Consider the following 22,995-nt stretch of genomic DNA (forward strand, 5'->3'; position numbering starts at 1 on the left):
TTTAGAGGCAGATATGATTTACTGTCCTATAATATATCCTGACATCACTTCTTTAGCACTGTCAGTGAAATGCCACCTATTATTTTAAGAACATTTGACACTTCATTTGAATAAATCATATCTAACTTTAATCTCCATTCTTATCAGTTGTCGCACACCTCAAGACAGCATAAAACACACAGCAAATCATTAAATCATACCCAGCACCCTGCTGCACTAAGCTAGATTGATCTTTTTATAGAGTCTGTATTGTTAAAGGCCTGTCTTGTATGTGAGTGGGCATGATGTAGATGCTCTGTGTGCTGTCACTTCATCAAATAGACACAGATCAGACAGACTGATCTCAGCTCAGACAGCAAGTGTCAAAACCTGTCTGAAAGAATCTGTTCTGCATCCCTAGTTGGTTATTCTACATTCCCCTGCAATCGATTTTCCATATTTGATATCTCTAATGTGTCTTCACATATAAAGTCCACGTGTTGCTCTTCTGGATAATTTTTTGTAATGCATCTTTGAAGACATTTTTACTCTAAATACATAAAAAATCTGCTTTAGTGGGGAGTCTGTTCTGCTTCAGTAGCTCATGCTCTGCCATCAATGAAGCTACAGTATATTGACTTTCATTTGGAGAAAAATAATAAAAGGTAATCAGTAGCGTGCACAGAAAATTCTCAGAGGTAGGGGAAAAAAATGCAATTATCCGCCCAAATTCCAGTTACTTGCACACAATAATGAAGGTTATTGTTTGGAGCCAAATGCAACTGTTTACTCATTGTAGAAGCTTTGAAACTCGGCCAGATTACACTGTCAAATTGGATTCATTTGCATAGAGATTAATGAGAGAGATTGCCTGAGCATTTGACTTGTTCATATATGTACTAATCACAGTTAGCTGAATTCCAGCTCATTAATATGTAAATACACAAGCCTTTCTCATTAATGAACAAGCCAGTTCATGCTGCAGCATCTAAATAGTTTACAAGTACAAGGTAGGCCTAATTGAAATGGGCCTTTGAGGATCTGAGGGTGACCTCTGCACTTGCTGATATTCTTTTGTAAAATTGCAGAATATAATTCTTGCTGTGGCAAATCTGTAATTCTTCAGGATGCCTTGCTGCATAGGCAGCAGAGATAGATTAGTTTTCAATTACCTGTGTGTAGTGAAGCCTAAAAGCTGGACTAGCCTCTTCGTCATAGCTGTTAGGGCTATTTAAAGCTCCACATATGAGATTTTGCTGATTCTGAAACTCTGGAGTGTCTGTAGAACTGCAGTGACAGATCTAGGGGTTTTTGGAAGCAGGCATTTCAGTTGAGTATTTTATAGCTTCAGAGTGTTGCACTAATGTGCTTTAGAAAGTTTGGTAGATATTATTAGCAAAAAGCAGAAACATGCTACTGAAGAGGTTAATACTAATTAAAAACACTTGAATTCTTGATTGATTTGTTTATTGTTGCAATTAGGAAAATATGTGTGCATTCAGTCTTACAGTTTTGTAAGGTTTACAATTAAAATCTAGTATTTATTTTTGCATGCACGAAAGTATAGGAAAGGGAAGTGGTGTGTGGCCAAGTATGGTGACCCATACTCAGAACTTGTGCTCTGCATTTAACCCATCCAAGTGTACACTCAGTAGTGAACATACACCCGGAGCAGTGAGCAGCCAATGCTGCAGCGCCCAGGGAGCAGTTGGGGGTTCGGTGCCTTGCTCAAGGGTCTCACCTCAGTCGTGGTATTGAGGGTGGAGAGAGTGTTGGTTATTCACTCCCTCACCTACAATCCCTGCTGGACCTGAGACTCGAACCCATGAAAAGGTAACACTTTACTGCATCCTTGCTGAATAAAAGTATTTATTTCTTATTTTTTTAAATCCCCTGAAATAGCCTATATACATTATATAGTTGTATATAAGAACCACAAATACATACAACATTTCCATGCTTATACTGTAAGGTTTTTCTTTCTTCAGTTGCGTGGAATTGATATTTTGTTAGATTCGAGCGTGAAGGCATGAATGCTCACACCACTGCTGATTTCTCTTCTGCCTCCACTGTGAAAACCCACTGTGCAGGGAAGCACGACTGCTTTTGTATGTGGGTTTCGTGATGCAGAAGATAAAATGCCTGCCAAAACTCAATTGTCTAGTTTCCTGTCCTGCAGCTATAGACACTCTTTTACCCTTTCGACAACAGCACCACTCCCAAGCCCCTCCATCTGAACAAATAGAACTTCAGCAGATGCATCTTAAGCCTCGCCTCAGACCAAACTGTTCAGCTGATGGCAATTCTCCATTTCAAATCTTTTTAATTCAGCTTAATCCGTGACAGCAAACTCATACTCACAGACTCTGAGGAGAACTCACTTCCGTAAACAGACAAAAAGATCAACAGCTTCACAGTCACATAAATAAATCAGTGTTTTGTGTTCAAGGTCAAAACTACGATCAGTACAGACTTGTTTCTTTACTCCCTACCTTTGTCTTTTTGTGTGAAAAGCTGGTGAATTTTCCTTCCCTCACTTGACAAATCAAGCCTTCCCATCAGCCATCTGTCCAGATAAATGGAGCATTATTGGTGGCAACATACTGCATTTTTATGTTCCTCTGTGAATCAGTGCACATAAGAGTCAAGGAACAAATGACAAATAAATGAAGGAATTAACATGTAGTACCAGTCATATCTATGGACAAGGATGTTACATGAAATAGATCAAGGTGAAATATGTCGTCTTATCTGTCTTATCTTCACCAGCTGTGCTGATATTATATATTCTGTCAGAAGACTAGAGAAATCTCAGATGGTTTGTTCCTCAAAGATGCTTCAGTTTCTCCATTAATGCACATGTATAGCACTCCCAGCGGAAAATGTTATAGCTCAGAGCCAGAGGTAGAGTCTCAATAATGTTTCATTTACGTATCCACTTTATTAGTTATTCCTATAAAATTGCTTGAGGAGGATATACACAAATGTTGACCTTCTACCGGATTTCGTTTATTCGGACGTTTTGCTGAACGTTGTAGTTGGCACTGTTCAGACGCTTCAGGATGCGCAGACGGGGAAGTGAGCCGATTTAGAACAGCGTTGCCTAGCATCCATCTGGCGAATCTCCACTCTCTACCCAACAACATGGATGAACTCCTTCTGCTCTCAAGGATAAATAAGGATTTTTCACACTCGGCTGCTCTGTGTTTCATGGAAACCTGACTGAATGACGCAACGCTGGACAGCACGCTACATCTGCCGGGCTGTCAGCTGTTTAGAGCGGATCGCGACGGATCTGCGCTACAGAGCACCGAATACCAGGACAGTCAGGCACAAGAACAGTTTCTTTCCCCAGGCAATCAACCACATGAACAGTTAAATGTTCTCCCACTGTGCAATAAAAATGTGCAATAACCTTATTTACATTTACCTACATCTTATTTCTTATTCTTTTTCTATTCTATTTTGTCTATAGTACACCTGTACATACAAGTTATTATTATTATTATTACTTTATTTTTTATTGTGGTTTATATATCTCAATATATATGTATATGTGTGTGTGTGTGTGTGTGTGTATTTTATTCACATCTTATTTTTTATTATCTGTGTGTTGTTGTTTTCTCTGTGTACTGGAAGCTGTGACACTAAAACAAATTCCTTGTATGTGCAAACATACTTGGCAATAAAGCTCTTTCTGATTCGGATTCTGATTTGGCTTTGAGACATTGGTAAGCTTACTGTATACCGGTTTAATGATTGGAGTACGTTACAGGCTATCATTTTACTGGGATATTTTCACCTTCTTTATTCGCACAGCTTCTCATTAAGCTGCTCATCACATTTCTGGTTCCTCTGTCAATGACAATATGGTGGCTTGCAGAGAAATCACAGTGGTCAAGACCTCTTTTAAATGCTAGATGAGATGAGGCTTCCCTGAGTCTTTTCTCTAGGGCAAATCAATGACATATAGAGAAAAGTGAGGTAAAACTTTTTTACTTAAGTTCATCCTCTAATAAAGGATAAATGAGATAGAAGTAAAGATAATAAACCTAATTATATTTCTGGAAGTCTGCTATCTCCTGAAAATAGAAGAAAATATATTGGAACAGAAATATAGCTTCTAAAAAAGGTGACAAAACTAAGATGTGTCATGATGAAGGTTACATATTATTGGGGAATATGTGAATAATTTACATTGCAAATAAAATGTAAACATTTTTTTGTTTACTTAATCATTTAATTAATAGTTAAGTTAGGTAGTCCACCGCCTAGGGCACCATCTTTTGGGAGAGCCAATTTACCAAGTCAGTTTTGATGTTTTGAACACACTGTGCACTTGTGTAATTTGAGCACAAGCCTTAGTAAAATTATGCTTAACATTATGTTGCCACCACCTCCTTTTAAGAGAGTTGGTTGTATACCTACATGAGAAACATTTTACTAGCAATATTTCAGAAACCATGTCACTTTTTTACTCCTTTTTAAGAGGTGAAATAGAGATACCTGATTCATGAATCATTCACTATTTTGATTCTTTTTTTTTTTTCTTGCAAACTGGTTAGAAAACATTCTGAATCATTTTCACACCTCACTCACAAGCTGAAGTGTTTTTGGTGGTTTGTTGTCCAATTAGTAAAACAACGATGAATGGAAACTTTATAACACAGAAAAAAGTGTGCACTGGTTAAAGCAGATTTTACCAAACATTAATTGCAAGCAAACCTATGAATGCATCCTATCATTTTCCAGTGATAAAAAAGATAACTGCAACAGCTGCTTGAATCTGTACTGCAGGAAAACACATTTTCTAACAAAGAGAATCAAAATAGTAACAGTTCTTTTCTTGCAGCAGGGGAGCCATTTTTCAACCTTCACAGCCAGTCTGTAATTTAGCTAACTGAAGTTTCACAACCTTAAGTACACAAAACATACTTCATGTCTAGATGGATATGACTGATAGACTTTATGTTCAGTAATCACCGAAAGTGTTAGAGCATTTGAATTAACATTCAGTTACTGAATTAACATTTAATAACTGAATGTTATTTCAACTGCTCTGACGCATTTGGTGATTCATTCAGTGAAAGGATTTGCCTGATCCAATACAGTTACATTTTGTTTTAGTTTTTTTGCCATTCATAGTGCTGAAAAATCATTGGCAATGGAAAAGAAAACCAAAACTACAGTACCATGGCATGTTGTTTTGACATGAACATCAGAATACTATGTAAATACCAAGGTACAATTTTCTAAAAGTTTAAATGGCTTTTTGTGCCTATAATTGTAATAGTTTGTGAGGATAATCATGCAGTGTTTTACATTTTTGTAGATACATGAAACAGGTTTGTATTAGCATTAATCTCATAAGCCTTTTATAATCATCTGTCAGTCTTCAGATTCTCTCTGACTCATTTAAGTGGTGTTTGTCATTTGTCTAGCAATACTTTAATCATTGCTGTTCTCACCATAATAGATACCTTCAGGTCTGAAATATTGTTTGTATCCGTTTCGGCCTCACTCTCTCTTTTATGTCTGTGTAGTTCATCTCAATCTGAAGAGTGTTTGGAGGAATGGGACAGGTTTTATCCTGGTGAGCCCACTTAAAGAGACTCAAGCATCAGTTCTGATTTTCCCCAGGTGTAGTTTGCCTTGATTAAACACTGCTCTCCAGGAGAAGACAAAGCCTCTCTGAATGCTAAGAGTGTTTTTGAGGATTCAAAGATGGCAGACAGTAGCTAGAAACTGGTGTGTTCATTCACACATAATTTAAGACTTATGTCTGTAAAAAAGTTTCCGCTTGTTTGACTTGTAGAGTCAATGATGTATTTCATTTACATCGTAAATATTCAGATGCGAGATTTAATTAATTTTTGAAGTATGTGTTTGGAATTGAACTCTCCAGTTGGAGATGGATACTCTCACCGAACAGGCCTATAGATTTAAAAAGCCTCATTCATTTCTGAGAGAGTATTGAATTTTTTAATCCTAAGACCCAGATGCATACAAAATTTGTATATGCTTTTTTGATGAAAGTATATAAATAATATAAAATCTTATTGTGATACTGTCTGGTAGACATGCTGCTTTCTTTGAATAGATGGTCAAAATGATGGATAGTCATCATCGTTAACCTTTGAAGGGTGATTGTGGAGACCTAGATTGATCCTAAGTCTTTTGATTCTCTGCCAAGTGGTATACAGTGGTGGAAAGAGTACTGAAAAATATACTCAAGTAAAAGTACCATTACCTTCCAAAAAATGTAGTTTGAGTAGAGTAAAAGTACTTGTCCAAAAAACTACTTGAGTAAAAGAGTAGCCTATTTAAAAGTACTCATGAGTATTTAAATACTCATGAGTGAGTATTAAGTTAAAGTGAGTTAAAGTGAGTACTGAGCTGTGGATTCTACCCCCTCATAATAACCGCTCTACACTCTAATTTATACATTTGTGACCCTGGACCACAAAACCAGTCTTAAGTCGCTGGTGTATATTTGTAGCAATAGCCAAAAATATACATTGTATGGGTCAAAATGATTGATTTTTATTTTATGCCAAAAATCATTAGGACATTAAGTAAAGATCATGTTCCATGAAGATATTTTGTAAATGTCCTACTGTAAATATATCAAAACATAATTTTTGATTAGTAACATGCATTGCTAAGAACTTCATTTGGACAACTTTATAGACGATTTTCTCAATATTTAGATTTTTTTGCACCCTCAGATTCCAGATTTTCAAATAGTTGTATCTCGGCCTAATGTTGTCCTATCCTAACAAACCATACATAAATGGAAAGATTATTTACTCAGCTTTCAGATGATGTATAGATGTCAATTTTGAAAAATTGACACTTATGACTGGTTTTGTGGTCCATGGTCACATTTTAAAAAACGTTGTACATTCTGTAATTCACATTATCTTGTTTGTCATAAAGAATGAACAATATCTATCATCCAACAGTTTTAATTTTGACTGCCAACTCTTTAAAACGCATCAAAACAGCACGGATTCAGTTGAAACGCATCAAAACAGTATTTAGTTGAAGAAAAGATGAAAGTTATTCTCGGTACAATTATCACCATTTAAATCATAAAGTTTGAAAAATAGATTTAAAATCATGTGTAAGGCCACTGAGACAGCATGCTCTTGTTGCACATAAAATATAATAATGTTTAGAACAGTGCAAATACAAACACCATTAGAAACTCATAGTTCAGCATCACACACCATGGTATGGGTTCAAATGAGAGCCCATTTCTCTCCAGTTCTAGCATTTTGCAATAAAGAAATATGAATAACTAAACTTGATAATTTATGTTACAATTTTAACATAAATGCACATTGTTCTAGAAGGATGGCATCATGCCATACCTTTTACACATTTACTGGAATTATGTTGAAAAAACAATTTGTAAGGAAAAATGCATTAAATAGCCAAGTATTTCTGGGGAAACTTTTTCAAAAGAAAACAAACACACGTCTCTTTGCTGAGCCGCGGCGGTCTCGGTGAATCAGCAGCATCCACAACTGAATGGAACAAAAAGTGTTGAACTTGAAAATTGTTTATGCGCGAGTGCACTTGCTAAATGAAGGCGGATTGTATAAAATGGATAAAAATAAATAAATAATAAAAAAAGTTTATTAATGAGCTGCAGTTTTATTACATCACGCGCTGACACAGATGCAGTGTATTAACGCCACGAGTTAACAATAAGGTGCAGATTGGTCCTCAATTTGAGAACATTTTTTCAAATCGTTTTACAGTGTTTCCAAAACACTTTTTCACAGCGCGCATCACGTGCACAAACTCATCAAAAGTCAACAAGTTCAACAAGCAACAACGACTTATCCAAGTGACTGCAGCAGAACACACAATGAGTGGGAATTTACTGAACGTGGCACTTGTGGGAGTTAACACTGTACGCAATACCCGAAACCTCACACCAAATTCAGGCCGTGTAGATAGGCAAGCATATATATAAATCATTTAGTAAGCAGAAATCCGAAATTTACCTTAACACATTAGAGGAAGATGTGACTGAATTGATGCTTGAGGAATGCACTTCCAGCAGCCATGATAAACAGCAGTTGAGGGTTAAAGTTTTCTATGCACAATTTGATTTGACGAAAGTCACGAGACCGATTACTATCTCTCTATCCAATCACATTAATGGATAAAAAATAAAATTAAAATAAGCATGTAACGACCACACACGGAGGAAAATAGAGGAGTAAAAGTACCGATACATCACTTAAAATGTACTCAAGTAAAAGTACACAATTTTTTAACTACTCAAAAAAGTACAATTACTGATAAAAACTACTTAATTACTGTAATGTGAGTATTTGTAATTCATTACTTCACACCCCTGGTGGTATAGCAGTTATTGTGTTCTTAACCACGCTGTCTGCTCAGGTGTCAAGGTCCTTAAATGCAGGCTTTTGTAAAGTCAGTATAGGGAGACGTTGTGGACAGTAGCCACTGTATGATGTCTCATCATGGCACAGTTTATGCAAGGACAACAGATTTGTTTTGTAAGTATCTCTAATATTATTAAGCAGTATTGTCTCCCCAACAGCCCTCAGGATCAAACTACAAACCTTCTAACCGTCATCCCAGTTCTGTGACCTTCATTCCAACACCACTGCTTAAGAAGTGGAATGGAAAGATATGCCATGTCTCTGCCAATAAAAAGAAAGCAACTGACTTCTTGACATGTTTGATGTTCTCCCATGTTACTACTGCATTGGTTTAGCAGCATTCTCTGTCAATGCTGACACTGACAACCTTCCAGGCTCCTCAGACTCAACTTGGGAAACCACCTATTAATCAAATGAAAAGATTTTCAACAGAAGAAATTAGGGAAAAAAGGGGATGCTTTATCAGTCTTCAATCTGCCAGCCTGTAATCTTGTTAGTGCCATGATACAGTGGGACAGGCACCCTGCTCCTTGGATGATAAAATGGCATCCAGTCTCCCAATTTTCCTCTGCTTTCTTTTTCTTTAGAGCCTCAAGATTGAGAGTTTTATATTTGCGGTGCTTTTATTTGAGATTTTCATTATTCGTGCCCTGTCTCATCCATAATTCACCTGATTTTGCATACTTGTCTCTCTCTCATTTTTTTTTTCATGTTTTTAAATAATTTTTTAATATATTTTTTAAAGATTTTAAATAAAAAATAAATAAATAAATAAAATAATAATAAAAATTTTTGAACAAATACAAGGACATAATTTGCATAAGTGGCTGGTTTATTCTCATGCTTGATGAAATTGCACACACTGTGTACTTTTTTTCTAAACACTAAAATGTGTGTGGGGGGGTTTCCACAGATATGGAGAGGCAGGCAGGTGGGATGGGGTCCAGTCATAAGAAATACCTCCCCTCATCGCTCATCCCCTTTGAACATGAGGATGCTGCTGAAAGTCAGGAGGAGGGCTTGGGGGTGAGTGAGCTGTTTTATATCATAATCAACACATTTTCAAGTATTAAGGCGAAAGTAGTTACACTTGGCTTTGATATATTAGTTGATGTGTGCTATGCTTGATGTGCTGTGCTTTTAAAAGTACTGTTTAGTGTGTATTATGTATATCTACCCAGTAGGATTTGCCCTGTTCACAATATCCCTTTAAAAAAAAGCTGTCTAAATGAGGGTTTTGACTAATTCCATGCCAGTGGATTGTTGACATCCATGCATAATATTATCTCTTTTTCTCAGTGCCCCTGTGGGGATTCAGGCATGTAACTGGCTCAAGGGATGAGTCTCATTAAAAATAACATTACTCTATATACCAGCACGATACATTTAAATTTCTTGTTTTGTTCTGGCACTTGTATCTCTTTTAAAGTCCCATGAAATTAGAAGTTTTTGGCTTTTATTATAAATATGTTAGCCTTAAGCTAATGTATGCCATAAGTTTATGTTCTCCAAAACAGAAAATGTATGCATTGAAAATCTCTCTCTTGTGCATGCTCCAGAGAGCCTATCACATGAAATGAATGCTTACAGTGTTCCGGATAATGACAAAAGAGCCATTATGTTCTGTAATGTCAATGTGTCATGCAAATAAAAGGCATCAATTCCAACTTCAGTCTCACAAACATATTCAATATTTTGAGCCGATTTTAGAACATGTTGATTTCATTTGTCACACATCTTGAGTTTGCTGTGATTGGAACAACTGGGAGTGTATGATCCTCAGTTGTTTAGTGTAGTGTATGATGCCCAGTTTTTCCTCTGTAGCTATTTACAAAATCGGTAAGTGTATAATGCCTAGCGTTTTAAAATCTGTTGAGATTTTAAAAGTTGTGCACAGTATTCCAGCCTTAAAGGGGACCTATTATGCCCCTTTTTACAAGACTTAAAATAAGTTGAAATAACTCAATTTCAATTATTTTAACACATAAACTTCCAATGCTTCCAAATCCAATTAATAAAATAAAAGATAGATACCTGTACTAGATCGCTACATTATATTCCCCAGCAACAAGGTGATAAAATCGCTGTTTTTGAAGTAATTTTTTTGTAGAGAGAGACGTGCAGACTCAGCAAGCAGGGACACACAACTGTCCTCCCTCTCTCTCTCTCTCTCTCTCTCAATTGATAATTAAGTGAAATAAATGTTATAATTAATTCAAATAAATGTGGTCTTACTGCACTATTTCATCTCAGTGTCTGATTTGAAGCTGACAGAATGCTAGCGCAAACGAGCCGTAACTGACAAAACTATTTTGAGACTTCGCGGAGACTTCCGCTTCGCGTCCGGCGGTTCTTTGCCTCCACGTCGTGCATTAAAATCCATGTTCACATATGGCTTCTTTTTTGCATGATAGAGCTCTAGTTGGCATCTGCAGATGGCATGGCGGATTGTGTTAACCGACAGTGGTTTCTGGAAGTATTCCTGGGGCCATTTAGTAATGTCACTGTCAGAATCATGCCGATGAGTGATGCACTGTCATCTGAGGGCCCGAAGACCACGGGCATCCAGCAAAGGTGTTCGGCCTTGTCCCTTACACACAGAGATTTCTCCAGTTTCTCTGAATTTTTTGATGATGTTTTTTTGCACTGTAGATGACGAGATTTGCAAAGCCTTTGCAATCTGACATTGAGAAACATTGTTTTTAAAGTATTCCACAATCTTTTTACACAATCTTTCACAGATTGGAGAGCCTCTGCCCATCTTTACTTCTGAGAGACTCTACATCTCTAAGACATCCCTTTTAAGCTAATCATGTTACAGACCTGATATCAGTTAACTTAATTAGTTTTTAAATGTTCTCTCAGCTGAATCTTTTCAAAATGTCTTGCTTTTTCAGCCCTTTGTTGCCCCCGTGTCAACTTTTTTGAGACCTGTAGCAGGCATCAAATTTGAAATGAGCTCATTTAGTGGATAAAAGTGTAAAATTTCTCAGTTTAAACGTGTTATGTTCTCTATGTTTTATTGTGAATAAAATATTCAAATCATGTGATTTGAAAGTCTTTTAGTTTTCATTTTATTCAAATTTAAAAAAAAATGTCCCAACATTTCCAGAATTTGGGTTGTAGTTTCTAAATGTTCGGTCACATTCAGGATTTTCAAATGGACATGAAGGAATAGAAATTGGTGGTTTGAGGTGGCTGTGGAGGTCTAACCTGATTTAGGGGTTCTGTGTATCTTTGTCAGCACTAAAGGCTAGTTCACACTACAGGATTTTAAGCCCGATTTAAGCCCGATTTGCAAATTAATGAGCTCGCTGACTGGTCGGGCTGTAATCGGGGGAAAATATGCGGGTGATCGGCGCTCCGCGATCTTTATGTGTGAAATACACAACAACGCATCAAAGACGCTTGCTGACGCGTCGCCGACACCTCGCCGACGCCAAACAAATTTCTAGAATGCCATATATCTGGACCGGTCGGCCGACTTGACATCACGTGGTGTCAGGTGTGGTGACGAGCTACAGCCAATGAAAGAGCAAGGCATGGGTTGAGGTCACCGGAAGAAAAACAGCAGCAACTTATATTTTTGCACATAAGCATCTTTCACTCTCTTTCACAGGCTTTTGGCTGCTATATTTTTTATTAACCACCAATAGTTACTGTTGCCATGATTGGCAAACACTCACACTGCACTCTATCTCACGCAGTGAAAAACACATCGCAGAGCAAAGAGGAAACACACACCGACAGAGAAGACAGGTTACTGCTGATATGAAACAAGGTCTCAGGACTCTCAGCTTTTAAATCGAGTAATTTTTAAAGAAATTCAAACAATAAATACCTTTTTGTGGCTCTTCAATGTGTCGTGACAGATCACTGTATTGCCTCAGTTCAAACACGTGAAGCGATCGTCTTTTCATATTTACTTAATGCACGAAATGAACATGAATAAACATCAGAACATTAGTTTCATCACTTTGCCCGTGTCGCAGTGACCGTCTTTTTGCAGTAAAGGACCTGTCATAGTTTAATGAGTGGGAAGATGACATGAAGCTCGCAGTTAACCTGTATTGTAAACAGATGAGCGTGCATGTGCATATACAGCTCCCGATCGGGGCGAAGTTTATTTTGTCCACAGAATGATAAGAGCACACTTTTTAACATATTATTTTATTAACACTCAGCATTTAACTTTAGCGCTGCAAGAAAATATGCAAGTAATTCAAAGTAGAATGAATCGTAATACACACACACACACACACAATTGTGCAATTAATGAATACGCTGCAGCTGAGCTGACCATGAAATGGTAAGTTCACCATATTTATCTTGCGTATTTTGATTGATATTAGCTACCCTGGATGTGTTGTGATTCACATTGTGAATGTTACGTTTTGCTTATTCGGATGTTTATAGACATATTTGTGAATGTGATGCATGTGTACATCAAAGTGAAAATTAAGTGCGTGCATTTCCAACTCTGAACTCAGTCCCCAAGTAAATTCGGTTATTAAATAAACAAATAGCAAAACGAGTTGTGCGGTGTCCCCACCACTTTTCAAAGCAAAGTTACGCCGCTGGTTTAGTGCATACGCCTAGTTTGTACAATTCATTCTCCAGCAGCACATGTGCCTTCCTGCAGGATTTTAGCTTAGTCTCTTTGCTGTCAGCTTACTGTCTGCCCCTGTAACTTTCACATGTTAACTACATGAGCTAGCCATGTTCAGACACGCACTAGGGGTGGGCGTATCGATCCTAATATCGATAGTATCGATGCCAACGTTGGTATTGGTATCGGATCGATACTAGCCTGATAAGATCGATACTTTAGGTTAATTTTTTCTCCTATACACGTAATAACATTGCTTAATACATACAACACAGTGTAGACATGTCTGGGTGCATATGCCGCTCTTTTCACATCTCTTATGCAAACATTGCTGCTCCTCCCCTGCTACACTGTGTTTGGTTGTCATGCCATCATAGATGTCAGTATATCTATGGTTATGCCATCACATGACTCAGCGGCTCTGAGCGCGAGCGGATACAGTGAGAGATGGAACGGAACTCCGAGCTACAAAAGAAATGAAAAGGAGAGGAAGGAAATCCTTCACATAGTGCATATTATACCTGTATACCGAATTTGTCCTTTTTATACAGTATCACTGTAAGGACTAAGTTTAGCTTTTTAAAATTATTTCTTAATCTTTAAATTTTCATTATAATGGTTTTCTGTGGGAGTAAAATGCTTAACATGTTGTTTAGCATGTTTGCATATATATTCTGGTGTCAGCTGCTTGCAACATATTATATTTTATTAACAAGCTGTATACCGAATTTAGTTTTTATTTATTTATTTGGTCTTTATCACTCTTCCTCCATTCATTAATTGCACCATATTAAATGTTTTTATATTGCAATTAGAGAAAATTAAATTGAACATGTTGCATTCATGTTCTGGGTTCATCTGATTACCTGTACATACATAGTAGGCCTATATATTTTTATAAACCATACCGAATTTGGCCTTTTCATATCACAGTTTTGTTTTATTGCGATAATAACAAACAAATATTACAGTATGTATAAAACAAACAGAAAATACAGTACGTACATAACATACTAAAATCCTTTTAATAATAAACGAGTTGTGGTTTAATAGTTCTTTTTCATAGCAATGTCTTCATTCAATAAGCCACTTACATTAAACTTTTCTTTATAATGGCTTTCTATAGGAGGAAAATACATAATGTGAAAACTTTGAGCGTTGCTTTCATATTCTGGGCACATCTGCTTACTTGTATATCTAGTTTGCGACATTAATAAGGTGTATACTGAGTTTTGTCTTTTAATATTACGTTCTTAATTTATTAAGCCACATTAATTATTTTTATAAATCTTTTCTTTGGGAGGAAAATACTTAACATGAAACAGTTTATTGCTTTCATGTTCTGGGCTCCTCTGCCTGCAAAGTCCTTTTAAAAAAGAAAATAATATCCACGTAGCTTTAAGGTGAATATAATATTAGTCATATCAACATTAGTATTGTTAATTTTTTTTAATTGTTGTTGGTCATTTAAATTTATGATTTTTTACATGACAAGTATCGGAATCGGTATCGGCAATACTGGCCCTGTATTTACTCGGTATCGGATCGATACCAAACTTTGCAGTATCGCACACCCCTAACACGCACTTCTTTGTCAGGCAAGGCAGAGGATGGCAATAAAGCTTCAGCAAGTCAACACATTTACATTTAAAGGAATAGTTCACATAAAAATTAAATTTGCTGGATAATTACTCATCCTCAGGTCATCCAAGATGTAGATGAGTTTGTTTCTTCACCAGAACAGATTTAAAGAAATTTAGCACTTGCCCACCAGTGGATCCTCTGCGGTGAATGGGTGCCGTCAGAATGAGAGTGTACAGCAAATCCATCAAAAAGACATTTTTAACTTCAAACCGTTGCTTCTAGCTAAAATATTCTATCCATAATATTGCTGTCTGTAGTGAAAAATCTGTATTCTCTAAATCAGGAGTGGAATATGCACAGATCAAGCACTGTTTACAAGTGAAAATAGTTCTAAATAAATATGATGATGGATTTTATTGTGAGAGGACAATAGGGGATGGGCTTTTTTACTGGAGGAAGAGTTATGGCTTTTGACTTCACAAGACATTAATTGATGGGCTGGAGTCGTGTAGATTACTTTTGGATTGTGATGTTTTTATCAGCTGTTTGAACTCTATTCTGACGGCACCCATTCACTAACGAAGAACCCTTGGATGAGCAAGTGATATAATGTTAAACTTCTCCAAATCTGTTCCAATGAAGAAAAATTCATCTACATCTTGGATTGTCATTTTTGGGTAAATTAACCTTTTTAATCTCATGGTAGTTTCACAGCGCAATACTGAAACACAGCTCCACATCCCGAAATATAATTCAGTGATATTTAGGCTGATTTACAATGAGGAAAATGTGGGTGAAGCACCTTGTACGCAGCAGCAGTAGGTGAATATAAATCTGCCCATCTGGGTGCCACCATTAGCTGATCTGCTTGCTCCAGAAGAACACATGGCTGGGATAGCAACAGTCACAACAGAGAGTTGCAAAACTAATTTTGGGAGGAGCAAAGGAGAAGTCAGTGGGAAATATCTGGGACAGTAGAACCTGAATATTGAGCTGGGTTTTTGTAATTTGTTTAACCTCAAAAGGAAAACATTCAAAACGAGACAAATGTAGACAGAATGAGGTAGCAAGCAATGTGTTAGTGCACTGTATGTGGGGATTTGTCTGTTTGGACTGTGCAGTTCTTTATGGTTCTTTTGTCTTTCTGTAGTTTATAACGTTCTGTCCTCTCCTGAAGAATGCCGTCAGGGACATTTGTCACATTGATTTTTACTAGTCTTCTGCACCCATGATTGATTTTCTAACCATGATTAATACAACCCCTTGCTGTGTACTGCTTTGCTCGGGGGCCACAAATAAGTCTTGCCTTTGCTTTGCTATTCTAAACCCTCAAGTCATTTTTAAATCATATTTTGACCATAGTATATTTACTTCTCTTTTACATTGTGTCATTTGCAGTTTTTGAAAATGTTATTTCCTTCTCGGTACTCAAAAGTTTTGGCGCATTTATTAAAGTCAACCCGAGCACACCGCAGGACGAGCCTAAATTGGTTTCTGCAGACCTGCAGGTGGTAATCTCAGTGCCTGATGGGTCTTTGCAGTCCTCTTTCTCCACGTTCTAGTGATATAAGGGGGTAAGAGTTTGATCTAGACAGGCTTAGCAGAACTTTTGTTGACAAGCTTACAGAAATCCCTCTTTGAAAAGATCTCGCAGCAGACCTCGCTGAGCCCACTGGAATAACACGAAAAGAGATGGATCTAACAGTTATGTCTTGGGGTTTGCCTGAGCCCTGAAGAGGAATTTTAGGGTGTGAGAGATGTCTCAACAGATATATCCTTAATAGATTTTTCTTAAGGTCCAGCCTTTGGGCATTATTTCAGAATGACAACAGAAGGAGCCTCAGTGGACCGCTAGTCCCCATAGCTCAGTGAAAGATTATTTCTACTGTGAAAACTCATATCATTGTACTTTTGAGCCCCCTGAGGTTGATATGAAGGCACAACCGGGTCATTACAAGACCAACAATATTCCCATAGAAGTGTACTTGCTCATGCATCTTGGTCATTGAAAGCACTTGGAAGACTGCTTATGTTTGCTTAGACCATTTTATATCCTCCTAACTCAATTTAATGCATAGTGTGACGAGCGTCCCGAAGTGTCATCAGCGTCGCCCTGGAAACAAGCGAGGAACACCTGCACATCCTCATCACAGGCTGATGGCTGATGGGTCACAGCTGCGGCTCATCAGGCGGTGGCTACATAAGCCACGTAAGCCCCATACACAAGGAGACTACTCCATGAGACCAAGCACTAACTCGCCCTCTCATTTCTCCCACAGACAGCAGCGTGTGACCGACCAGCCCCACTGGAACACTTCACGGATTCACTGCACTGGGAAAGGAAGAAGAGAGCACTCACCGCACTGGAGCACCCACAAGGACCCTTTTCCCCCGTTGTTGCCCATCACTCCTCCTCAATAAAGCCACCCTTCGGGGCCTTTAACCTGCCTTCCCTGTCGTGTGATTCCTCACCCCGTTACACTGGTGGAGAATGTGAGACTGCACCAGAGTGACCGCACTGCCTGAATCTAGGAGGGGCCGGAACGGCTTTCCATTCACCTTCACCTCCACTTCTGGAGCCCCAGCCGGTAGGTCACGGTGTACAATGCAGCCTGCCAACCATGTCCGTGTGGGAAGCGTGGGAGCCTCTGTTGGCATGGGCTCATCCCGCGGCAGGGAAACCGGCAGCCTGCTCATAGGTCGCTGGGTGCCCTCCGGCGCGCGTCACTCCTGAACCACCCTTCGGGGAAACGGCGGCGCTCGCTCCCCAGCGTCCCGACATTGGGCTGCATCCGCCAGCTCTATGGCCTCCATGAGTTCCAGGGTGGTGGTTGGGTTCCTCATTCCAACTCCCTGTCGATGGGAGTGGGGAAGGGCTCGAAGCAGACGACCTATCACCACGCGTTCCACCACCTGACTGGCTGATGACGCCCCCTCCAACAGCCAATGTTGCGCAAGTCGCGTGAGTTCGGCGGCCTGGGCACGGGCTGGCAGACGGGGCTTATATTCCCACTCGTGGAAGTACTGAGCGGCACAGATAGGTGATAATCCCACACGGGCGAGGATCTCCCTCTTAACCTCCGCATACTGGCCGGCAGAGGTGGTGGGAAGAGTGGAGAACGTGCACTGAGCTTCACCCGTCAGCAGGGGAGCTAACGCCCGTGCCCAGTCATCGGGATGCCACCCTTCAGAGGTTGCCGTTAGCTCAAACATTTGAAGGAAAGCTTCCACATCGTGATGCAGGGTCATCTTGGGGAGCAATTTTGTGGCTTGCACTCGGGGGTCCGCAGCGGAACGCGTTGAGCGGCAGCTTGCAAAGCCGCGAGCCCTTGCTCCGTCTCTCCTTGACGGGTGGCAAGGTGCTCAACGATCTGCTGCTGGCGGATGCTAACCGGATGCTAATCCCCCGCTGGAGGATTTTGTCCATGGTGAGGGGAGGAGCGCCCGCCTGAACAACAAAGGAAAAAAAAAGATGAGGTCAGGGAAATTGCTTGTCGGTAATTCTTCATGAATCTGCCCGCATTCTCCACCAGTGTAACGGGGTGAGGAATCACACGACAGGGAAGGCAGGTTAAAGGCCCCAAAGGGTGGCTTTATTGAGGAGGAGTGATGGGCAACAACGGGGGAAAAGGGTCCTTGTGGGTGCTCCAGTGCGGTGAGTGCTCTCTTCTTCCTTTCCCAGTGCAGTGAATCCGTGAAGTGTTCCAGTGGGGCTGGTCAGTCACACGCTGCTGTCTGTGGGAGAAATGAGAGGGCGAGTTAGTGCTTGGTCTCATGGAGTAGTCTCCTTGTGTGTGGGGCTTACGTGGCTTATGTAGCCACCTCCTGATGAGCCGCAGCTGTGACCGATCAGCCTGTGATGAGGATGGGCAGGTGTTCCTCGCTTGTTTCCAGGGCGACGCTGATGACACTTCGGGACACTCGTCACACTAGTTATAAAGATATTGAATGAAACCAAGACATCAACATTGTATTCTGCTTAATTCACCTACAGCTTAGCAAGTGTGAGTTTCATATTCTGTGTAAAAACCTCTCATAATCACTTCTTTTGATAAATAGTGCATAGAAAAAGAAACTGTAAAATTGTATATTATTTACTGTAAAAATAATCATGCCAGAAGTTTCTTGGTGTAATCATTAAAGATGCAGTATAGATTACTGTATTAAATGTATTATTGAGAAAGTAAGAAAAAAAAATGTCATACCTGATTTACAACTAGAAACTTGAGCTGTGGGGTCAGATCTCGATGGAAAAAAATCAGTTTCACATTATTCACCTTTGCATAATTACGCAAAAAGACATTTCTTTTAAAATCATCACATTCATTCATGATAAAAATGGTGAGCTGAGGTCCAACTCACATAATCACCAAAAGTACACCTCTTCCATATTACAGCATATTATACATATTATATTAAACAACATAATATCCCAGATGTAACTGATAACAACAAAAAAGTAAACAATTAAAACATAATGAAAAAGATCCTTAGAGACTTCTGGGAAGGTGACTAAGTCTTAATGAAAACAATATACATTTCAAAATACAATAGTAGTGCTTTTTAACTTCTGCAAACCATATAATCTATACTGTAGTATTACAGTAAAGTTATATTGTTCCATTATAAATTAAATATATTTTGTTCATTGTACATGGTACGGTTCCTTACTGTTGATCCAATAACAAGTTTTTAACTATAGAAGTTTGACATCATTTTTCAAAATGTCTAACATTTTTGACAGTGTTGACATTTCCTGTGAAAATTCAGGCATCAAGTCATTCTTTAAAAATATACTAGTATTTTTAGATCAAACATCCTACAAGAGCTTGTAAGTTGTAAGTCTCTCAGGTAAGTGTTGAAAGAGCGCTATCCTGCTGTGAGATTTTGCAGAGCTGTACTCAGATCATTCAAAGAGTTCTAGTGCTATAGTGAGTCTGCTTTTTCTCTAGTATCTGAAGAGTGTTAGGTTGGGTTGTGTGATCTGGGTCAGTGTTTTGTTTGTGCATGTGTGTGTGTGTGTGTGTGGAGGCACAAATAGGTGAACACTGCATGTGCATTTGTTCTTTAGATGTGTTCTCTCTTATTTATTTTTTTGTGTTGGGAAGTTATCATCTTCATGTTAAAACAGTTCTGAGAACAGAGCATGCATAAATGTGTTAGCAGTAAAAATAAAACTTTAAGCAGAGTAAAAAAAGTTGTGCAGTTGACTAAAATTACACTTGAAAATTCAAGAAGAAAGATCACATCTGTTGTTTATGTCAAACGTATTGCTCCTCTATCATTTACATCACCAAATGGAGCTCTTGCGAAAGTAATCACTGGAGACAAACTGTCAGTCCTGTCTTCCTGTGTCTTGTGTTTCCCCTCCTCTCGTGCCCATATTTGGTCAATTTCCTGTTCTAGTTTAGTTCTCCTCATTAGTTTATTAGTCCCCAGCCTTGTGTCGTTAATTATATAGTTTCCCCAGTGTTTATAAGCCCTCTACTTCCCTGCCTCTGTGTCCGGTCTCTATTGTCATTCCGTGTCTCCAGCGTTCCCTAAAGTGTTTGTATTAATAAAGTCAGTTATTTGATGAAGTTCCTCGCCTCCTATGAAGTGTGACAGAAGACCGGAACAGTACCGACAAAAATGAAGACTTGAACTGAGGATGCTCTGTGGGATTTAAGGCAGGGCGGTCTGAGGTTGGAGCGATATGTGGAGGGTTTCCTCGAGCTTGCCAACCGGGTGAGCTGGCATGACGCCGCTCTAGGTGCGTGTTTCCAGCTTGGGTTGGATGGGGAGTTTATACGCTGCAATCTTCCCATAGGTGATTTTCCCCTGATCGAGCTAATTAACCTAATCCTCTTTCTTAACGGTTCCGACAAAGAAGTCAAGGAAATTCACCAGCCTCATCATCCCGCTCCAGCCGCCATTCACGGCCCACGCAAGCCCGCCGTTCGCGGGGAAAGTAACACCGCTGGCAAAGAGTATAGCAAGCCTGCCGGTCTCTGCTCTCCCAAGCCCAGTGCCAGCCCCCCGAAAGCACTATGTTGTGCCTGCGCCCCCAGAGCACCCTCCTGTGCCGGACCCTCGTATGCGCTTTGCAACACCTGCACCTCCAGAGCGCCCTCTAGTGTCAGCTCCTCGCAAGCGCCCTCCAGGGCCCGCTTCTCCAGGGCCAGTGCCCGCCTCTCCTGGGCCAGTTCCGCCAGTGCCCGCCTCTCCAGGGCCCGTTCCTCCAGAGTCCGTGCTTCCAGAGCGCCCCCAGGAGCCCGCTCCTCGCAAGCGCCCCCAAGTGCCCGCTTCTCCAGAACGCCAGCCCGATCAAGCCCCTACTTCCCCCAATACATTTTTCTTTGGGGGTGTAGTAGGGCTACTGCTGTAGAGGCCGAGGCGGGGGCTGGGGCCCAGGTCTCAGAGGCGGACCCGCCATGGCCGCCCAAGCTCCCTGCTCCGCCATGGCCTCCCGAGTCCCCTGACCCGCCATGGGTTCCGGAACGGGCACCTCCCTGGAGGCCGTTAGTCATGTCTCCTGGTCCCTGGAGGCCTCCAGAGCGCCCACCCCCCCTCCCCCGTTGGATGTTGCGAGGCACGGGACGCGGGACTTAAAGTCAGTTATTTGAGGTTCCTCGCCTCCTCTTTTCCCTGCTCCTACGAAGTGTGACACAAACGTTATTTAACAGCAGACTGATATCAGCTGTCAGGATGCAAACCACTGTAAGGTGAGAGTTTTTCTTCCTCATCCTATAGTCACTCTTTAGTGATCTGTGCTCTGGCGATAGTTCAATGCATTGGCATGCCGAGTGGGGTGAAAGCCTCCAGGCTGCAGGAGAGTTGAAATGAAAGATGGAATAACATTAAAAGGTGAGATCAGAACAGACTCCCTGTACACCACAAAGCAGCCATCCCTGTTTATTTATAGACCCGCTTTTCTAAACCCCTATGTTGCTTTACAATCAGGATATGTCACAGTTTTAGGCCGGTTTTTACAGGGTTGAACAAACATGTCGTAGATTTTTTTTTTATTTTGGTGTGAAACTATTTGATTCATTTTAGATTAAACTTTTTTTTAAACAAAGTTATGAAATCATTTTAAATGCAGTATGGAGATGTGATGGTTGAATTGTTTTCAGCTGTCATATGAAAATGATAAGTTCAAAGCATGTGGCATTGGGAGTGGAACAGAGAGAATATGCACTACCCGTAATTTTCGGGTTTAGAATTACTGTTGCATCTATGTGTAGCTGAAATCAAAATCAGGTCACATTGCATAATTTTATTATTATTATTTAATGATGCACATACATGTGGCAACTGCATAGTATAAACTACTATTCAAAGGTTTGGGGTCTCTTGCTCATCAAGACTGCATTTATTATATGCAATATTGTGAAATATTATCACAATTTTAAGTAAGTCATATATTTTAAAATGTAATTTATTCCTGCAACGGCAAAGCTGAATTTTCAGCATCCATTACTCCGGTCTTCAGTGTGACAGGATCCTTCAGAAATCATTGTAATATACTGATTTGGTGCTCAAGAAACATTTCTTGTAATTATCTTTTTTCTTATTTCTAAGTGCTGCTTAATATTTTGGTGGAAACTAATAGATTTTTTTTTTTCAGGATGCTTTGATGCATAAAAACAGCATTTATTTGAAACAGAAACATTTTGTAACTGTCTAACATTATTTCCCCTTCAGGAACTCGAGCTGTGTCCGAAAGCGCTCTGAGAACGCCTTCAGCGTGACTGCGCTCTGAATCACATGTGCAATCAATCCAATGGAAGGGCGAGGCGTCACGGGCGGGGTGATTTAACGACCAGGAAGCTTAAAAGCACGTGCGGCGGAGCCGGCGTCAGCTTTCTGTCATTCAGCAAGCGCTCCGTGTGTCTGTCAGTCTGATACTTGTTTTGTGAGTCTTATTTAGTGTTGTTCGTCATTCCTCTCAGTAAAAGCACTATGTCAAAGGCTACACATAAGTCAAAATATAAGGGCGATCACGGATCACGTTTCAAGCTGTGTGTTCCTCCCTGCCCTCGCTACATCACAAGCGGGGATACACACAGTTTGTGCATGGTCTGCCTGGGCGCGAAGCATGCGGAGTCAGCTCTTGATGGAGCCGACTGACCACATTGTGAGCGGCTTCCGCTATGCACACTTCGCTCCCGGAGGGCTCTCTTTGAGAAGGGAGCCTTTGCGAGTGCTCCTCACGGTGCTGGCCCCGCTGCTGCCGAGGCAGAGCGGCAGCTGCAATCGTGGGGCTCGCAGGCTGATCTGGATGCGGTGAACGTCGACGAGGATTCGCCTCCTCAATCGCCCCAATATGAGGAGCTGTTGGAGGTGGTCACTCGAGCGGTTGCTAAGTTAGACATCGACTGGCCCGCCGAGAAAAAATCTGAGCCGCAGAGAAGC

General features: G+C 40.1%; 1 protein-coding gene across 1 annotated transcript in view; it reads left to right on the forward strand.

The window, feature by feature from the left end:
* LOC306866843 (N-acetyl-beta-glucosaminyl-glycoprotein 4-beta-N-acetylgalactosaminyltransferase 1-like) overlaps positions 1–22,995 on the forward strand; it is a gene marked incomplete at both ends in the record, with an annotated part of 122,444 nt that overhangs the window by 12,824 nt on the left and 86,625 nt on the right. The window contains one exon of the mRNA XM_079412230.1: positions 9,319–9,431. Coding sequence (XP_079268356.1) covers positions 9,319–9,431 — 113 coding nt within the window. The remainder of the gene's footprint in view (positions 1–9,318; positions 9,432–22,995) is intronic.

This window comes from Barbus barbus (assembly GCF_936440315.1).
Source record: "Barbus barbus genome assembly, chromosome: 1".
Lineage (NCBI taxonomy): Eukaryota > Metazoa > Chordata > Actinopteri > Cypriniformes > Cyprinidae > Barbus > Barbus barbus.